A 17,268-nucleotide genomic window follows, 5' to 3' on the forward strand; every position below is an offset into this window, starting at 1 on the left:
ATTTCTTTCTTTCTTTTTTAATTGAACAATATCTAAGTGTTGAGCTATGTGCTGGGTACAAAATATGAAATTTATACTCACTGGTACTTCTCTACTGTCCTCCACCCAACCTCCTGCCACAATATCATACAATCTCACTCATAAATATTTTTTCCACAAAAGAAACACTACGTGTTTTAGGGATACAGAATTTTTCTAAGTTGTAAAATACATCACCATATACTGTGGGGAAGGGGTGTAGCTATGAGCTGGAGTGGGACCTGAAGAGGAAATAAAATTAAGACAAAGCTGGAGGAGGAGAGCAGATGATAAATGAGCTGCCTAGGCAGACACCTCTCTTCCCAGGAGAGTGGGGACCAGCCCCCAAGCAGACTCCGCCTTGGGATCTCTCTCTGGCATTCCCCAACCAGAAGCCCTGCTGCTGGAGGATGGAGACAACAGGGGGAAGACCAGAGATTCACCCAGTGGAGCTGTGCCTCTCAGCCTGAAGGGACTCCTGTCTCCTCGGGCCCCTGTGGAGCCTGTGCCCGGAAAGCTACCCACTCCCTTGTCCTCCTCTCTGCTCAAATGCTCAGAGAGGGGGCAGCCCCGGCAGAGAAGAGCTGCTGGCCCTGGCCCTCAGGGGCTGGTGTGCGAAGTTGTCTTGACTGCTTCTCTTCTCTCCCTCAGGTCCCAATTAATGGATTCTGACATGGATTATGAAAGGCCAAACGTAGAGACCATCAAGTGCGTGGTGGTGAGGGACAACGCTGTGGGCAAGACCAGGCTTATCTGTGCCCGGGCCTGCAATGCCACCCTCACCCAGTACCAGCTGCTTGCCACCCACATGCCCACGGTTTGGACCATTGACCAGTATCGGGTATGCCAAGAGGTAAGGTTGTAAGTTTATGGCCTCACTCATCTGGGCTTCTTCCCCAGGGATCTCTCCAGAGGGGCCCTATGCTAAGCTCACGGAAGCCCTTTAAAGGTTGAGTAGAGGCAGCTGAAGAGCACAGATCCCTGGGAGAGGCCTGAGGGGAGTCCACTCCAGGGGAGGGGTCCCCAGCCCTTTGTGTTTGTCTGAGCAGAAGCCTGGGGCATCTTGTGTAACATAGCCCCCAGTAATGGGAAGCCTTGGAGCTGGGAAAGGGGTGGTGCTTTGGAGAGATGAGAGCTGCCGGGAGAAAAGAAACTGCTGGCTAATGATACCAGAAGACCCAAGGCTGGGAAACATCTGATTGGCAGGTACAGCTGGGAACAAGGATAGGCTCCTTGGGAGATCGCATCACTCCCATGACTGTCTGTCCTCTGGAGTCTCTTCTGTCCTGGCCAGCTCTTGTTAGAGGACTCAGGTGTTCTAGGACACACAGAGGGAGACTCTAGTTGTCCCTCAAGCCCCCATGCTGTGGGACCCAGGAGTGAGCTAACCCCACCCCGAGTCGGCATTCAGGGCCCCCAGGAACCACTGCCTTCGCTTCCCTCCCCTCTCCCTGTCCCACCACACCCCCTCCCACCCCCACCAAGTGCTAGAATGTTCCCGAGATGTGGTGGACGATGTGAGCGTGTCTCTCCGCTTCTGGAACACCTTCGGAGACCACCACAAAGACCGGCGCTTTGCTTATGGGAGGTAGGGAAGACCCCCGCTGCCTCAGGGAGCCAAGTGGATGGGGTTTTTCCCTGAGGTATGAGGACACTCTGTGAAACTGAGTGGAAGGAGTTTCACTCTGTGAAACTGGGAGGAAGGAGTGGAGAAAACAGCCCTGGGAGACCCTTGACGGGAAGGCAGCCTGGGCTGGGCAGGGAGCCGGCTTTGCAGTCAGGCGGCCTGGTTTCAGTTCTCCCCTGTTAACCAGTAACACTGGGACTTTGACCAATTAGGAAGGCTGTTCAGATGAGATGGTAAAAGCGGTCATGTCTAAATCTCAAGAGAGCTGTGAGGTCAACCCAAGAGTCTTTGAAATCTCTCCAGTGCTAACTTGGGGGTACAGAAATAGGAAGTGCTATGATTAAATGTTTTGGGGGAGATCACGTGAGCCGATCCATATGACAGTTATGGGACTGCAGTGTAGGGGTGCCATTGGGTATGTGTTCTCCCTTGTTCCAGCAGCAGGGAACCTATCACTAGCTTTTTCTGCCTATAACCTCACTCTCTCCCACCCCAGATCTGATGTGGTGGTTCTGTGCTTCTCCATTGCCAACCCCAACTCCCTCCACCATGTCAAGACCATGTGGTACCCAGAAATCAAGCACTTCTGCCCCCGAGCACCTGTCATCTTGGTGGGCTGCCAGCTGGACCTGCGTTATGCTGACCTGGACGCTGTCAATAGGGCCAGGAGACCCTTGACTAGGTAGGGAGTCCTGGTGCCTAGGGAGGGAAAGGTGGCAGATGGGGAAGGGGAAGAGGGGGTGGGGGGAAGTTGTGTGTCTCTCAACTCCCTGCTCAGCCCTGAGAGAATGCACAGAGCCTCACTTCTCTCCCTCCATTTGAAGCAGACTCACATAGGGGGCCAGTAAGAATGGTCATTCTTTCATCCATCCATCCATCCATCCATTACACACTGAGTGGGCAATACTGGGCTAAGCATCATGAGGAGAGAAGGAGAGGTAATCTTTGTATGAAAGGAGCTTATAGTCTTGCTGGGAGACGAACTGGATAGGTGAATATGTTAAAAACCAGCATGCTAATTGCCAGAGAGGTAGTCAGCCCTCCCACTACTCTGAGCTGGGGAGATCACCCAGGCCTACCATAGATAATGGAGGGCTTCCTGGAAGAAGAAGGGATTAGAAGTGAGCTTTGAAAGTGAAAGAATGGTAGGATCTGGCCAAACAGAGGAGAAAGGGAGTGGAAATGAGCAGGGCGGGAATGGGGCTTAGACCTAGATCCTCAGCAGGTACACCCCCAGTCAGGTGAAAAACACACAGGATTGGGGAATGCATCTCCCTGCCCCCCACCCCTCCACCACCACATTCCCTTCTTGAATGTGCCAGGCCCATCAAGCCCAATGAGATCCTTCCCCCGGAGAAGGGCCGAGAGGTGGCCAAGGAGCTGGGTATCCCCTACTACGAGACGAGCGTGGTGGCGCAGTTCGGTATCAAGGATGTCTTCGACAACGCCATCCGGGCAGCGCTTATCTCCCGCCGGCACCTGCAGTTCTGGAAGTCCCACCTCCGCAATGTGCAGTGGCCCCTGCTTCAGGCGCCTTTCCTGCCCCCCAAGCCGCCGCCCCCGCTCATTGTGGTGCCCGACCCCCCCTCCAGCAGCGAGGAGTGCCCTGCCCACCTCCTGGAGGACCCGCTGTGTGCAGACGTCATCCTTGTGCTTCAGGAGCGGGTGCGCATCTTCGCCCACAAGATCTACCTCTCCACATCCTCCTCCAAGTTCTATGACCTGTTCCTCATGGACCTGAGTGAGGGGGAGCTGGGGGGACCCTCGGGGTCAGGGGGTCCCCGCTCAGAGGACTACCGGGGTCACCCTGATCAACACCACTACCATCACCACCACCACCACCACCATGGCCGGGACTTCCTGCTCCGGGCAGCCAGCTTTGACGTGTGTGAGAGTGTGGAGGAGGGCGGGGGCTCTGGGCCTGTTGGGCTCCAGGCATCCACCAGCGACGGGATCTTACGGGGCAATGGGACAGGGTACCTGCCTGGGCGGGGTCGAGTGCTGTCTTCCTGGAGCCGAGCTTTTGTGAGCATCCAGGAAGAGATGACAGAAGACCCACTGACTTATAAATCCCGGCTGATGGTGGTGGTGAAAATGGACAACTCCATCCAGCCAGGGCCGTTCCGGGCTGTTCTCAAGTACCTGTACACGGGGGAGCTGGACGAGAACGAGCGAGACCTCATGCACATCGCCCACATCGCTGAGCTGCTTGAGGTCTTTGATCTGCGCATGATGGTGGCCAACATCCTCAACAACGAGGCCTTCATGAACCAGGAGATCACCAAGGCCTTCCATGTCCGCCGAACAAACCGGGTTAAGGAGTGCTTGGCCAAAGGCACCTTCTCAGGTATGAAACAGGCTTTAGGAGCTGGGGTCCCAAAGGCAGGGGACTTCCCTCCAGGAGCCTTCTGCAGAATCTGGGTTGGTCCGAGTAGCATTCTGAGTCATCTCAGCCACTGATGTCCTGGAGATACCACAACTCTGCTCCTGAAACCTAGAGCCCCGAGCTTGAGATTGGGTCATGTGGTGCTCACAGACTGTGGCTTCAGGAGGAAGCAGTCATCTGGGAGCAGTGTCGACCTGAGGGGTTGGTTGTCCCATATTCTTTCACCCCATCCTCACGTGATGCATCTTCTCTCACCCAACAGATGTGACCTTCATCCTGGATGATGGCACCATCAGCGCCCACAAGCCCCTGTTGATTTCTAGCTGTGACTGGATGGCTGCCATGTTTGGGGGACCATTTGTGGAGAGTTCCACCAGGGAGGTAAGGCTAGGATGGAAACAGCTGGGAGGGAGAGAGGCTTACTCCCTTTCCATCTGAGGCATCTGTCACTTCATGGTGCTTCCTTCAGCCTTGACTCTGTACAAACCACCAAGTGATGGGCCCAAGAGAAGTTTATGAGATGGCTCCTATAGCCAAGGACTTTGCAATATACCAAGATGGGCAATTATGGTCACATCCTAGCTCTATAGTTGAGAAAAAACTTTTCTCTTAAAGCAGTAAGAACAGATTTTTTATTCAGAAACTATTGCAATAGGGGAAAAGAGACCTCAGTATAGAACTGGTTTTAATTCTTAATTGAGCATGATCAAGTGGAGTTTATAGTCAAGGTGTAGGGTGGGAGTCAGTGGGTAGAAAATTACTTAGAGGAAACATCAGGAGTCAGTGGGAGTTCTAGCCAAATCAAGACTGGGGTTCAAGTCTGACCTCCTTTCTACCCTTCTCTGAACTCTGACACTGACTGTCTGTTCCTCAGCCTTGTAGTTAACAGTGTCCTCCTTTGTGAATCTACTTAAAGTTCCAAGGGTCCACACCAAGTTTCTCCAGCTGATCTGAGGTTTCCCTTGAGTATGCGGATGAGGTCTTTTATTTCTGCTGAGTACCCTTCTCAGCTCTGGTCCCTTAGTCAGTGCTCAGCAAGCACTGTAATGAAAAGCTGAACAAAGAATGTTAGAGCATAGCATCCTATAACCCAGAGAAGGCATTTCCTAAGGTTTCTGAGTCAGGAAGATCCTTTGGAGGAGGGAAGGGCACCCCTTTCCAGTATTCTTACCTGGAGAATCCCATGGACAGAGGAGCCTGGCGGGCTACAGTCCATAGGGTCGCACAGAGTCGGACATGACTTAAGCGACTTAGCACACACTGGAAAGGGAGTCCTTCTGGGAGGTGAAGAGGAGAGTTCGAGATTTGAGTTGTCTCTGCTCCCTGAAGCATGAGTGGGTTGAGATGTGCAACGTGTGAGATGGGAACTCTCCAGAGTCACAGAAGCAGCTGTAAAGTTCCAGCCAATTCCCAGTGCAGCCTGGAGAGGCTGGCGGCTGATGAGAAAGCAGTTTTGTGTTGGTCCCGCTCTGGAGAGATCCCAGAGGCCCAGAGCTGTAGCTTCAAGCAGCCCAGAGAGACCAGCTGGTGTTCGCTCCGTTCATCCACATCCCACTTGCACTGCTCCCTGAAGGATAGAGTGGGGCCAGGTGCAGGTGACTGGAAGGACTCCTTCATGCTTCCTCCAAACCAGAAAGATGCTAACGCGAGTCCAGGTCCTTTTAAAAGCTGTTGGAGCCCTGCTCACAGGTGCTCAGCAGATGGGTTCATTGCAGGCTGTTGGTGTGGAAGATTAGCCTTTGGGGAAGGAGGGGTTCTGAGCAGGTCCAGGGACCGCAGAGGGGTGGCAGCCTGTCTATGGGAGACCAACTGTCCAGGCCAGGGCCTTCTGAGTTCTTCAGAACTGCTGCTCTTTCCCTAAAGCTGGACCTTGCTGCAGCCTGCTCCATTCCTTCCCACCCGCAGGTGGTATTTCCTTACACAAGCAAGAGCTGCATGCAGGCCGTGCTGGAGTACCTGTACACTGGCATGTTCACCTCCAGCCCCGACCTGGACGACATGAAACTCATCATCCTGGCCAACCGCCTCTGCCTGCCACACTTGGTCGCCCTCACAGGTAGCTAAGCCCAGGGGAGGGGCCTCCAGGGAGGAGGAGGAGTCAGGGGACCCCCTGGGAGTCGTGATTTCTTCTCTCACCTGTCTCCTCCTAGGGGACAGGCCGCCAGCACCAAGGGGATACGTTTACATAGCGTGAGATACGTCGGTGCGTATTGGGGTTGTGGTGAGGACGTGGATGTAAGGAAATGTGTGAGAGGGATGCTTGGTGGGGTCACCTTATAGGTCTCTCTAGAGGTTATTGCGGTGCAGCAAGTGGGCACCAGTAGATGCCAGGGCTCGAGGTTCTCAGCTTGGCCACAGTTAGGCAAGCTTAAGAAGCCAGAAAGAACAGAACACCATTCCTCATTCCTACCCTTGCATCTCCTCCTCCTTCCTTTCGTTTTTCTTCCCCTTTGTCATTTCCTTCTTCTCTTCCACCTTCCCTTTCTCTTTCTTCTAGAAACACAGTAAACATTGACCTAATTGTTGGTCACTCCTAATTCTTTGATTCCTGGAAGATCCTGTGAGCTAGAGCTCAGGTTTCAGGATGGACCAACCCCAGAGGCTTGGGTGGAGCAGGGGCTGGGGCAGGAGGGAGACCAAGGAGCAGCGCTTGGTATGCCAGGGCAGGAGGAGAGATGGTGCAGTGCAGATGAGAAGTCATGTGGAGCCTGTGGTGCCCGCCGACAGGTGGTGCTCCTGAGCTGGAGTCAGCATGTGTGTTCCATTGATGTTGGTGTTGGTACCTGTACTGGCATTGATGTCCAGGTTAATGTCCTTGGGTGGGTCGGCAGCAGAGAGCAAGGCCTCAGATACTGAGTTGAGGTTCAGGGAAGGACCTGGTGTCAGAGCTGCTGTGGCCCTCGGCAGATGATCAAGATTGGGACTTGGCTATGAGGGAAGCAGCGATCCTATGATGAGAAATGAGTTGAAAGGTGGCGCTTGGTCCCTGGAAGAGGTGGAAATGATTGACCAGAATCAAATGTTAAGAGCTGAGCCTGCAGAGGCAGGCCAGGGGACACTGAGGGCTTTAGGGCAGGGAGTAAGAGGCTTCTAAAGATTTCAACTGCAGAATTCCCTGGTGGTCTGGTGGTTAAGGCTGCACTTCCACTGCAGGGGGCACGGGTTCGATCCCTGGTCAGGGAACTAAGATCCTGCATGCTGAGTGGTTCAACCAATAAATAAATAAAAAATAAATAAGATCACAGCTACAACAATTTGAAAAAGTGGTGCAGCATTCCCAGAACACAGAAAATAGTCCAAAACTCTTAGACTAAATAACTTTTGAAAGATTTGCTACACAGAAATGGCCCAAATGAAAAAAAAATGTATTCAGGTGTTTCTTTAAGTTTGTTTCATCATAGCAAGCAATCAGAGACAAGTCAAACAGGCACACTGGTTAAGCACACGTGGATGGCTTTTGCAAGGTAGCCATTAATAATGTTACCTCTCACTGCTGCATGGAAAGGCTTATAGAAAATAACATTGAATGGCCTTTCCTGGGAAATGCTTCATAATCGCTAAAAAACACATTTAAAAAATATGTTTCTATGTACCTTGCCAAGGAACAGTGGAAAATGCCAAGTGTTGTATAATAAGTGACATGTTTTGTGATATAAGCTTACTATGAAGTTATTAATTTAAGCTTAATTTTTAAAATATTAAATATTGCACAAAAAACATGAAATATGTGTTCATCTTAACAAATTATTACAAACCAAGTGGGCCTTGCTCGCCACACCAGAGCCCTGAGTCTGTCCCTCTCAACCATAGGCCCTCCCCACCCCGAAGTAACCGTTCTGCCTATTGCTCTAAGATTTTATGATTGTTCTTCCTTACTCTTCTTCATAGTTATATCATCCAAGTGTGCATCCTGAAACACTATAGCATGATTTTATTTTTTATATATCTTTTAAGGTTTTTTTAATCTGTAAGTTCCTTGTCTGTTAAAAACAAAAACAGAACTTTCCCTTGGGATATGTTGGAAAAACCCTCTGATCCAGGGAACCTAGATTTTTTTACTGATCGCCTTTCTGTAGTCCACCATGTTTCCGTCTTATCAACTGGCCTTCAGGTCTAGAGGCTAGATTAGATCCAGTCTTCTTTTGGTGAGACTACATTTTGTAGGCTGTTTCTGCTTTTCATCAAGAAACATAGATCATCTGCTTTTCTCGCTTTTTGTGGTGTTAGCAGCCTTTGAATTTTATTGCCTGGATCCATTCATTTATTAAGTGTTGTGAAATGGTAATATTCCAGTTCGGTCTTTTTTTTTTTTTTTTAATCTGTTAGAATACTTTCAAAAGGAGGGAAACTTTCCCTCACCTATGGTTTGATTTCCCAGTAGAATAGTTCATGTAGGAAAGGCAGGTGAATATGTGGTATTTTAATTCACCAGTTGCTTTTCTTTTCTCTTATATTTATGTACTTATTTGGCTGCAGTGGAGTCTTAGTGGTGCCACGAAGGATCTTTAGTTGCGGCATGTGGGATCTAGCTCCCTTTCCAGGGGTTGAACCTGGTCCCCTGCATTGGAAGTGTAGAGTTTTGGCCACTGGACCATCAGGGAAGTCCCTGTTTACCAGTTTTCAAGACACACATTTGTTTGCTATCATCTTTTGAGAGTGACCAGTTGATTTTTTGTTATTAATATTACATGTGATTATGAATTTTTGGACTTGAACATACTCTATTGGTTTTTAGTTCAGGTCAGTTGCTCAGTCGTGTTCAACTCTTTGTGACCCTATGGACTGCAGCATGCCAGGCATCCCTGTCCATCACCAACTTCTGAAGCCTACTCAAACTCATGTCCATCACGTCAGTGATGTCATCCACCCATCTTGTCCTCTGTCGTCCCCTTCTCCTGCCTTCAATCTTTCCCAGCATCAGGATCTTTTCAAATGAGTCGGTTCTTCACATCAGGTGGCCAAAGTATTGGAGTCTCAGATTCAGCATCCGTCCTTCCAATGAATATTCAGGACTGATTTCCTTTAAGATTGACTGGTTGGATCTCCTTGCAGTCCAGGGGACTCTCAAGAGTCTTCTCCAACACCACAATTGAAAAGCATCAATTCTTTAGCACTCAGCCTTCTTTATAGTCCAACTCTCACATCCATACATGACTACTGGAAAAACCATAGCTTTGACTAGATGGACTTTTGTTGGTAGAGTAATGTCTCTGCTTTTTAATATGCTGTCTAGGTTGGTCATATCTTTTCTTTCAAGGAGCAAACATCTTTTAATTTCACAGCATCAGTCACCATCTGCAGTGATTTTGGAGCCCCCCAAAATAAAGTCTCTCAGTATTTCCATTGTTTCCCCATCTATTTGCCATGAAGTGATGGGACCGGATGCCATGATCTTAGTTTTCTGAATGTTGAGTTTTAAGCCAACTTTTTCACTTTCCTCTTTCACTTTCATCAAGAGGTTCTTTAGTTCTTCACTTTCTGCCATAAAGATGGTGCCCTCTGCATATCTGAGGTTACTGATGTTTCTCCCGGCAATCTTGATTCCAGCTATCGGTTTTAAATAATTGCAATTAGCTTTATGGAAACTCAGATACTCTGCTGTTCCTTTAACCTGTAGAAGTCTTCTCAAGTTGGCTGCAGAGTCTCTAGAAGAGCTTTCGATGCTCTGGAATGACAAGATGTGCCAGGTTCATTGTGTACATTTCCTGCCCCATACCCGTATCAGCCATTTCTCTAAGAAGTCTTGGCTTCCTGTAGTTGGAAATGGGATTTCAAGGCTACAGTATTTGCATTAGCAATGCTTTTGCTATTGGGATGGCTGTTGTTTCTAGGTCTTTTCCCATGGACTCAGCTGAGACATATTACTTTTAAAGATAAAATACTTTATCAGTTTATACTGATAGTTAAAATTCAGAACTCAAAGTGTTTACTTCTTCCCTAGAAAGGTCTTAACATGAAATGCAAGGTTAGTACACAATTTGTTACAAAATTTAAATTAAAATGAACAACTTGATTTAATCCTTAGTTCTAATCTATAGTTCTTAGCAAATTTGAGATTTAATACCCTCTCCCATCAGTATCAATGGCTGATTCTCAGGGGTGGGGGCTTTCACCCCACCTGTATAACTCCTTGCTGCAACATATGTAGCTTAAAAAGCTTCATAGGTTATTCTAGTCTCCGCCTTCACTTCCCACCTCATCTCCAGTGGGAAAGTCTTGCTCCAATCCTGGTTTCCTCACTGGTAGGAGCAGACTTAAATCTCCTATGGCCTTTCCTGGCCTGTTGGGACTTGCCCCGGACCTCTCTTTGCCCTGCTCTGGGCCCCTGCTGGGGTCGGGGAGGGGATAAAGAAGTGCCTGTCCACTCCTGTGGTTCTTCAGCCCGTTCCTGGCTGTGTGTGTGTCACAGAGCAGTACACAGTGACTGGGCTGATGGAAGCAACCCAGATGATGGTGGACATCGACGGGGACGTCCTTGTGTTCCTGGAACTGGCTCAGGTAGGATGACAGGGAAGGAATCTCTGCAACATTCTCAGCTCTGGGCTCTGCCTGTTGGCAGCAAATGGGGAGGGTTTGGGAGGTGGTGGGTAGGAAGGAAACCCATTGACAGACTTGGTTCCCCCAGTGGGCAGACCCATCTTATCCTGCAGGCCAGAGGATTCACCCCAACATGCCAAGAGAAGAGGCTGGCTGTGGTAGGAAGGGACAGAGACTTCAGGCAACCGTTGGGCCGGGGAGGGAAACCAGAGCCCTGTATAGACGTGGTTGCTGCCGGCTGGGGTCATTTAAGGCACACTGGGGACTCTCCATCTAAGATGAACTTCCTCCTCCATTTTCCCAAGTGACAGTGTCAGTTGCTCAGTCATGTCTGGCTCTCTGCGACCCCGTGCACTTTAGCCTGCCGGGCTCCTCTGTCTCTGGGATTCTCCAGGCAAGAATACTGAAGTGGGTTGCCATTTCCTCCTCAAGGGGATCCTGCTGACCCAGGGACTGAACCCAGGTGTCCTGCATTGCGGGCAGATTCTTTACTGTCTGAGCCACCCAGAACAGGCAAGCAAAATCTCCCCTACGAGCCCTCAGGGTGCCAAACATTGTAAAGATTAGTTTCTGAAGTTAAAATAATGCAGATATGCCTGGGTGGTCAGCTCTCTAAGCCCAGTTGTCAGCACCTTAGTGCAGGCTGCTCTGGCCCAGCATGGAGGACGAGGGGTCAGATCTGAGGAGGGCAGACCCAGTAAGAGGCCACCTCATAGGACTGTGGGTTTCTGCGGCTGCTGGGGGCAGGTCACGGGTGAGGTGGTGGTGATGGTGCCAAGGAGCAAATCCATGTCATTCCATCGTGGTTTTGTGTGGCCTTGCCACTTGAGGTGGGTTCTTTGTGACTCAGGGCCTTTGGCCACCTGCGCCAAAGCTCTGGCTCTGAAGGCAAAAGTAGACATCTGTGTGCAGACCTTGGCCCAGCGGTCCCAGCACAGACATGCTCCTGTCTGTTCCCAGTTCCACTGTGCGTACCAGTTGGCTGACTGGTGTCTTCACCACATCTGCACCAACTACAACAATGTGTGTCGCAAGTTCCCCCGAGACATGAAGGCCATGTCCCCAGGTGAGCATCCCCAGCGGCATTTGTCGCCTCCCTCTCCTTGGGTCCAAGCCTCTGACCTGATCCCAGGGCGCCCAGAGGCTGCCAAAGACCCCTGTGGGTGGGGAGTAGCCTGCAAACATGCACCCAGCCCAGCGGAGGGGTCCTGGAAAAAGCGCTGGTGTGGAGGGCGGCCCCCCAGCCCCAGCCTGCCAGAGACCGTGGGCAATTCACTCTGCCCCTCTGAGCTTCTGCTTTTCACAGGTACAGTCAGACTAGAGGTGGTGTTTTTTAGATGTTTGTGGATCAAACTCCACAATAAGAAATCCATTTTTGTTTGTTGATTTTTACAATGTTGGTTGGTTTCTGCCAAACAACAATGCAAATCAGCCATAATTATACATATATCCCCTGCCTCTTGAGCCTCCCTCCCATCCCCACATTCCACCCCTCTAGCTTATCAAGAATTACATTTTACCTTGTGACCGAGTACACATATTGAAAAATTTATCAGTTGTTTTTAATACTGTTCACGACTCATGACATTAATTTCATAACCTGGGAATGGGCACAAGTCACAGCTTGGACAACACAGATCTGGGCATCCTCTGGGGTCCCTGCAGCTTGGTCTCTGCTTAATTGATGTCTCAGGTCCTGGGGCCTGACAGGAATCCAGGGGTCCAGGATTCATGGGATCCAGGGAGAGGTGTGGCTGGCCTCCCCCAGTTGGTCTTCACTGGGCACCATCTGCTTTGCTGTGACCCTCCTCCCTAGTACTCTACCAGTTCTCCCACTCCTGCTCTCTCCTCGTCACCCTTCTAGCATTTTCTTTCTAAAGCACAGTTCCAACTGCCTCACTTCCCTGGTCCCAAACTTTCGTGGAGCCCCCACACCTTCTAGAAGAAGTCCAAACCCCTCAGCCTAGCCTTCCCTCCCATCTGAGCTCCTGCATACCCCAACCCCCCGCACCTCCCCTCTCAGAACCTCAGCTCTGCCAGCTGCACCTGCTGTCAGCCCAGCTAGGCCGAGCATCTTCTTGCCCACAGCTCTTCTCACCATTTCTCCCTCATCCCTTGTCGCAGCCTGCTTTATTCTCCAAGCCTTGATAGGATCTTCCCTCTGCCTTTGAAGAAAGACGCAAGTGGAAATGCCTTTCCCCAGTGTGGACCGTCGGCTCCACTCCCTGGGCAGCTGACTCTCTTTGGGGGCTCAGTGAAGGCAGGGCTTCCACTTCTGGTCCCCAGGGGTTGGCATGTGGGCCTAGGAGGACCAGAGGCATGTTCCATGGCAGCGGGGCAGGGGTGGGAGTCCCTCTGCCCCTCCTCCTGCGTCTTCCTCACCCAGCCCTACTGCCGTTCTGCCCCAGAAAACCAGCAGTATTTCGAGAAACACCGGTGGCCACCCGTCTGGTACCTGAAGGAGGAAGACCACTACCAGCGGGCCCGGAAGGAGCGCGAGAAGGAGGACTATCTGCACCTGAAGCGGCAGCCCAAGCGGCGCTGGTTGTTCTGGAATAGTCCGTCCTCGGCGTCCTCTTCGGCCGCCTCCTCGGCGTCCCCATCCTCCTCCTCGGCTGTGGTCTGAGATGCTGCCACCCTCTTCTGACCCTGCTGCTGTTGTCCCCACTTGTCTTTGCCCCTCTGCTCCTCCGCATCACCCCCTCCACCTCCCAGGGACAGAGGACTCGCATAACCAGGACCCTTTGGGTGGAGCTGCTCTCACCAGCCAACATAGCTCAGCACAGAGAGGAGGGAGCCTGGCCTCGTGGACCAGAGCAGTGGCCCTGTGCAGAGGTCCTGATTCCATGGCTGGCCGGGAGACAACTCTTGGAGGCGGGCATCGGGGAGAGAGCTGAGGACTGTGGCATCTTGTCTGTGGGTCGGAGAACCCTAGCATCAAAGGGGAAATTCTCCTGCTGGGAAGCTGTGTGTCCTGGTCTGCACAGGCAGCCCCCTCCCAGGGAGCAGCAGTGGGCAGGCAGGGTCCTACCTCTGTTGGCCCCACGTCTCCATTTATGGAATTGAAGGGTTATAGTGGCTTTGTGGGCCTTTCCACATGGAGCCTACTCAAATCCTCACTGGAAAAGTCAGGGTAGAACTTAAGCCTTCAGAGCCCAACTCCAGGCTTCCACCTCTGTGGTGCAGCTGCCAGAAGCCGCAAGTAGAAGGCTTGCCCTCTGCCAGCATTGCTTCCGGGCTGTGGGCAACCAGGCCTGAGAAGGTGGCAGAGGTTTTTCAGAGCTTCAGCCCTGGAAGCAGTGCTTCTTGGTGCAATGAGAAACTTCTCTTTCCCCCCATCCTTTACCGCTCAGGTTTGGAGATGGAAACAAAAGGAAACACTGGAACAGGGGGAGAGAAAGTAGAGGGTGATGGGACCTGAGTACAGCAATCCCATGCTCCTTTGGGCTCCTCCCCCCCGCTGCTGGCCAGCACAGCTTCTAATGGGGAGAGGGTAAATTTTGCAAAAATACGCAGACAATGAACAAAATCACCACCGACAAAAGCATTGTGGCCTCTGTCCCCTCAAAAGAAGAAAAGCAGAAAAAGACCCTGGATGGCTCTCATTCTTATAAAGCCAAGCAGGGGACCCCATGTGGATGAGGCAATGGTCGAGGTGGTAAAATTGACTCCGATGCTTTTCAGGAAAGCAGTGTAACCGGCTGTGACCGAGGATGTCCTGGCCCCACTGACTGACTCTGGAGGGCATGGTGCATGCCTTCAGCATGCTGGGGATGAGATTGCAGGGGCGGGGAGGGGGGGCTCAGGAATCACCATGGTGTTGGACCCATCATGAGAATCAATCTGTTGTCAGCTTCAGCAGGTAACTCCATAGGATATGACCGTGTTGAAGGGGTGGGATGCGGTAGGGGTCAAAGGTCAGGGGAAAGGGCACTGACATGGAGAATAGGAGTCTTTGTAAAGAAGGATCGTAATGAAGTACGTGACCTTACTCAGTGCTGGTTGGTGATAACAGGGAAGAATGGGGGAACTGAACAGGAGCAAAACCAAGGTCAGTCCAGAGAAGAGGAGGGAGGAGACTGGAGGATGGTGGAGGATTAAGACAGTATCTTGCAGCCCATGGGGGAAAGCTGGGCCACAACTGACCCTCTCCCCCTTTTCTGATTCTGATTTGTATCTCACTCCACACACCCTTGTTAGATTCAGAACACAGGGTCCCTCTGATGAAGGTGGAGCCAGAGAGACTGAGCTCCTGTCCTCAGCACTCAGGACTCATCTCATCTAAGAAAGATGCTTTAAGGAGAGGAACTGGGTTTTGGTCCCAGGGCCCGGTGTGGGGGGCTCTACCCCCAATTATCTGGCATAGAGCAACCGCCCGCCGCCCCCCCCCCCCCCGCACAAAAAATGGAACCTCTGCATCAATTTTGTGGTGCCAAGACCTAGAGATTTGAGGTCAAGGCCTTGTCAAGAGAAGGAGCAGGAGGTGGCAGGTCAAGTGCGTCTTCAATGGCTATGACCCTTGGTGTCCGAGAGCCCTAGACTTCAAGGCCATGGCTGCCTCCCCTCCAAGTCCTCCAGGTGGCAGGCTTGGAAACCAGACATGTGCTGCCCTCTACTGGCTGGTCAGCTCACTTCTGCTGAGCTCAGGGTGAGGCTGAGGTGAAGGGGACAGAAGGGGAACCTCCTAGGTGGGGTGTGCTGCTCTGCACCAGCCCCTTCACTCTGGGAAGGGTGTAGGAGGGGCCATGGGGGCCTCCCAAGAACTCTAGGGGGGTGGGAGAGCCAGGACCTGAAATCCAACAGCAGGGGAATTAGGTCTCCATGAGCTTACAGGCCTGAGGCGTCTGGCCCAAAGATGAGGATGCAGAAAGGCCAGCAGGGACAGAAAGGGAAGGCGGCTCAGGAGTGGCAGGAGGCTCACAAGTGAGAGGCCACAGCAGGATCCCAGCAGGCAGGGTCTCGGCACCCCTTCCAATAGCTCCGTCAGAACCAGTCCATACCTCCAGGAGCCCAGCAAGCCCAGGTGGGACTCAGAGATACCACCTGGGGAGGCTGTGGGGGACCTGGGCCAGCCCAGTCAGGGGAAGGGCAGGGAGGAGAGGGATGGAGGAGGGGCTGAATTCCAGTCCCCCAGGAACCTGGTGCCCAGAAATCATGAGTCAGAGCAGGAGACACATTCACACAGGGCAAGCTTGAGCCTGAGGCATAAAAGCGAGAAGGAAGGAGTGGGTCACACAGCAAGAACACACACTCCTGCACCCGCGTCACTCAGAACTCTAGAGGAGAACGGGAGGATGGGGGAGAAAAACACACACATGCCTCTTTTTATATAAAATTGCATATTTAATTTGGTCATGAATTCATAAACACATGAGTATTTTGTACCTAATGGCCTTTCTTGTACTGTTTGATATTTCCAACAAACTCTTCTAAGGTGAGAACTTCCAACGGAGAGAAGAGTGAAAAGATAAACAACCACTAGTGAAACAATTGAGTGCCTGTCGTGGGTCAGGGGCTCTTTGGACTGGATATAAAACAAGGCAACTTCAGGCTCTCCTCAAGCTTACCTTAAATAAACATGATGAACACTGACAAGGCTAATACTTTAGGTGGGCACTAAGGACGTCCTCCGAGAAAGGGATAAGTGACCTGACACTTGATTGACAAGAGTTCATTTCTATCTTCCTCTGAAGATGAAGGCAGAGTGCCCTCCACAAAAGGAACAGCAAAAGCAAGAAACACGTGACTTCCGGGGAACAGAGGGGCAGTAGGGCAGGACCTCTGAAAGGGAAGAGCAAAGGGCTATTGCACCAAGGCCACTGAGGTAGGACCCCTACCAAACTCCACTGGGGCACCATACCCTGAGGGTCCCTACATACTCGGCCAATTCTAGTTTGGGTCCCGCCATGCCAGTCTTGGGCACACGAAGTTTTGAGATGGAAAAGATAAACTGAGGAGTACTAGTTTCATAACATCACCCTGCCATGACTGGAATACTGTAGAGATAGGTGTGGTGGAAGGAGGGCTGAAGTGCTTACAAAGTTTTTTTTTAAAGTAAGAGGAAGTGATGTGCCCTCCCTGGACTGAGGGTGCTGCAGTGCATCTTCCACACTAAGAGTACTCAAGCAAGGAAACCTCCCACTAAGAACTGGGAAAGGTAAACGGAGGAGGAGGCAGAGAAGGGGAGGAGACACCAGGAGAGGCCCCCTTGCATGTCTTTATTCTGAAAACAAGATCACAATACAGATGGGGCAAGATGGCAGAGCAGAAAGAGCCTGAGCTTGGGTCCTCTCACGGGCAGCCCAAATTACAACTATTTGCAGAGCAAGCACTGATAAAAAAGACAGGAACCTACCAGCATAGATCTTCTACAACTAAAGACATAAAGCAGGAACCACACTGAGATGGTTGGAGTGGGCAGACTCATAATATCATCAAGTACCATACTCCTGGTTGGACAACCCACCAAGTAGGGAATTATATTGCAGGGTTTTTCCACAGGAGAGTTCTGAGCCCCAGTTGGGCTCTCCAGCCCAGGGATCCTGCATCAGCAAGATGAACCCCCAGAGCCTTAGGCTTTGAAGGCAAGCAGGGTCCTAATTCTGCATGTCCCACAGGACTGGAGGAAACAGAGACTTCAGTCTTAAAGAGCACACACATGCACTGGGACCTAGGGCAAAAGTGGTCACTTGATGGGAAG

The 17,268-nt window shown here is 51.3% G+C and overlaps 1 protein-coding gene across 1 annotated transcript; it reads left to right on the plus strand.

Moving 5' to 3' along the window:
- Positions 1–664: 664 nt before the first annotated feature.
- On the plus strand, positions 665–13,286 carry LOC147367374 (rho-related BTB domain-containing protein 2-like). The gene is made up of 9 exons (XM_086416433.1): positions 665–869; positions 1,501–1,606; positions 2,142–2,327; positions 2,968–3,992; positions 4,294–4,412; positions 5,937–6,087; positions 10,441–10,529; positions 11,529–11,634; positions 12,977–13,286. The coding sequence occupies exons 1-9, from the start codon at positions 680–682 to the stop codon at positions 13,192–13,194; spliced, it is 2,190 nt and encodes a 729-aa protein (XP_086272559.1). The 5' UTR covers positions 665–679; the 3' UTR covers positions 13,195–13,286.
- Positions 13,287–17,268: the final 3,982 nt, after the last annotated feature.

The sequence above is a fragment of the Bos grunniens genome, chromosome 8 (genome assembly GCF_055505025.1).
Source record: "Bos grunniens cultivar Pamir isolate PY7600 chromosome 8, Bosgru_T2T1.0, whole genome shotgun sequence".
Classification (NCBI taxonomy): Eukaryota; Metazoa; Chordata; class Mammalia; order Artiodactyla; family Bovidae; genus Bos; species Bos grunniens.